Source organism: Zootoca vivipara, chromosome 13, assembly GCF_963506605.1.
Source record: "Zootoca vivipara chromosome 13, rZooViv1.1, whole genome shotgun sequence".
NCBI classification, from domain to species: domain Eukaryota; kingdom Metazoa; phylum Chordata; class Lepidosauria; order Squamata; family Lacertidae; genus Zootoca; species Zootoca vivipara.
Window position 1 is genome coordinate 44,847,311 of NC_083288.1, and position 2,691 is coordinate 44,850,001.

Genomic DNA, 2,691 nt, shown 5'->3' on the forward strand with positions numbered 1-2,691 from the left:
ACCAGAAGGCCCTCAGCGCTGGACCTCAATGTCTGGGCAGAATGAGGGGGGTGGAGACGCTCCTTCAAGTATACTGGGCCACTTAGGGCTTTAAAGGTCAACACTAACACTTTGAATTGTGCTCGGAAACGTACTGGGAGAAAGTAAGGAAGCACAGCATGTATTTAGAAACCGTATATTCAGTGTGGATGTAGAACGTTGCTTTATACTGTATTGGTTCATTCAACATAGTATTGCCAACAATACCTGGGACCTTTTGCACACAAAAGAGGTGCTCTACCACTGAGTTATGGCCTTTCACTTTGCCATGATGATGTTTTGAAAATCTGATGTAACTCCAAATGGAGTTATTATAGGCCCAAGGTACATCGTTATGATCAAAACACACAGCGCAATCATGAGTTCAGAAATGCTTTCAAATCCCCAAAGCTTGGAAATCAGAAACCTAGGGAGGAAAGAAATGCACAAGGGAGGGAGAGGATATAAAGAAGATCAGACACAAACACAGTATTAAAAAAAGGGAAGAACTTATAGGAAAAATCCAGAGCTGTGGGAGGATGTTAGGAATGGATTTATGATGAGAAACTTGGGACCTCTAGAGAAGAGCACTCCTTCTGCTGTGCTGGCCATTGAGCATCAGCTGTTATTTCAGGGTTCAAACTTTGCTGAAGGACAGAAAAGGGATTGGCTGTCTCTCCAGATAGTTGAGTGACAGTACAAAAAAGGCACAGAACCTTTTCTATTGGGCATCTCAATATGAATAAGCAGGTGGGATTCTGTGTCTTGAGGACCCAAGCCCACAACCTGTATTGCTTGGACCTCTCCTTCCTAAGGGTCTCCATTATGATAAGGACTGCTATCAGAGTACCACCCTTTCCACAGTTGCATGGAATATGCGGGAGAAAAGTGACCAACTACTGAATGCAGAGAAACCAGCATTCAAGTCTGGCTATATCATGTCCTCCAACCTAGAACTCTTTCCCCACAAATTATTTTGTGCATTTTTATGTCTGGAGGAAGGATAGGATTGGAGAAGATATGGTGCTCATGATTTAAAAGCACACTCTTTTTGCATTTTCCTGGCTTATATGCGGAATGTATCTGAAAATAGCTTTTTGAGGAAACCGTGATTGAAATGAAGTTGCATGATTGTTGCACCCAGACTCTGAGATGACGCCTGAATCTTTAGAATTTAGGGTGGAAAAGATGGATATTCCACATCTCGCCACTTCCCTCCTCCCAGGCAACAAATGACAAGAGCTTGGTGTGATATAAAAAATGTTACACAGAACTCGCCAAAGCTTCATATTTTTGGTCACTCTCTTTTGTACATTGTAGGGATAAACTTTAAAGGCATTCAAAGAATGGAGTGTGAAAATCAAACAGCACTGATGTATTTTGTCCTCTTGGGGATTCCATACCCACCTGAGCTACATGCTGCTTTATTTTGCTTCTTTGTGTCCATCTACTTGCTGACCCTCCTTAGTAATCTCCTGGTCCTCTTAGCTGTGATATGTGAACCACAGCTGCACAAACCCATGTACTGGTTCCTCTGCCACTTGTCCATCTTGGACATTGCCACCTCGACCGTAGTGGTGCCCAAATTGATTGCTGGGTTTGTGGAGGGTGGTGGCACCATCTCCTTTGCAGGTTGTGTGAGCCAACTCTTCTTCTACCACTTTGTGGGGTGCACAGAATGCTTCCTCTACACCGTGATGGCTTATGACCGCTTCCTGGCCATCTGCCGGCCACTCCATTATGGCACCCTCATGAACCGTAACGCCTGCCTCTGGCTTGCTATTGGCACGTGGGCAGGTGGTTGTTTGCACTCAGCCATGGAGACAGCTCTCACCTTCCGCTTGCCCTATGGACCAGGGAATGAGGTGAGGTATATCTTCTGTGACATTCCAGCTGTGCTGAAACTTGCCTGTGCTGATACAACCCTCAATGAGATAGTGACCTTGATTGATGTCGGTCTTGTAGCCATGACTTGTGTTTTCCTTCTCCTCCTTTCTTATATGTACATTGTTTTGGCAGTCCTAAGGATTCGTAGTGCCGAGGGGCGACGGCGTGCCTTCTCTACATGTACGTCCCATATCATTATTGTAATGATCTGCTATATTCCTCTGACTTTTACTTATCTAAGACCAGGAGCACAAGATCCACTGGGAGGGGTGGTGGCTGTGTTTTACACCACAGTGACTCCCTTCCTGAACCCTGTCATATACACTCTGAGAAACAAGGAGATGAAAGCTGCTGTCTTGAGACTAAGAGTCAGGAAAGCATAGTTCCTCTCCCATGTGTATGCTCAGAGAGATTTTTCTAAGGTCTGTTCCTGGTTGCATCTTACACTTTCAAGATATACCATGTTTCTCATAAAATAAGACGTACCTACAAAATAAGACATGGCAGGCTTTTCACGAGTTGATTAAATATAAGACTCACCCCAAAAATAAGCCGTAGTGGGGGGGGGGGAAGGTCTGGCAAGGAAAGGAAGGTGTTTAAGCGCCTTCGGAAGAGCCGGCAACAGCGTGCTTGCTGGCAGCCTTTTCATGCCACTCGCAGTGGCCATCGCCGCTGCTGCTGCTGCAGTGCTTTGGCGCTGGGCGCGTGCCCACAGCCACCTCCACAGCTGCTGGGATCACCGTCGCTGCAGCCGCGCTCCTGGGCGCTCTCGGCGCTTCCTCCGCT

At 46.3% G+C, this 2,691-nt stretch overlaps 1 protein-coding gene across 2 annotated transcripts; it reads left to right on the forward strand.

Annotated features, from left to right (window-relative positions):
• The first annotated feature begins 921 nt into the window (after positions 1-921).
• Positions 922-2,288, forward strand: LOC118095126 (olfactory receptor 10G6-like). Of its 2 annotated transcripts, XM_035136138.1 has the most exons (2): positions 922-949; positions 1,381-2,288. In XM_035136138.1, the coding sequence occupies exons 1-2, from the start codon at positions 922-924 to the stop codon at positions 2,286-2,288; spliced, it is 936 nt and encodes a 311-aa protein (XP_034992029.1). The 2 variants fall into 2 exon arrangements, with proteins under 2 accessions (XP_034992029.1, XP_034992030.1); XM_035136139.1 differs by lacking the exon at positions 922-949 and having other exon boundaries at positions 1,365-2,288.
• Positions 2,289-2,691: the final 403 nt, after the last annotated feature.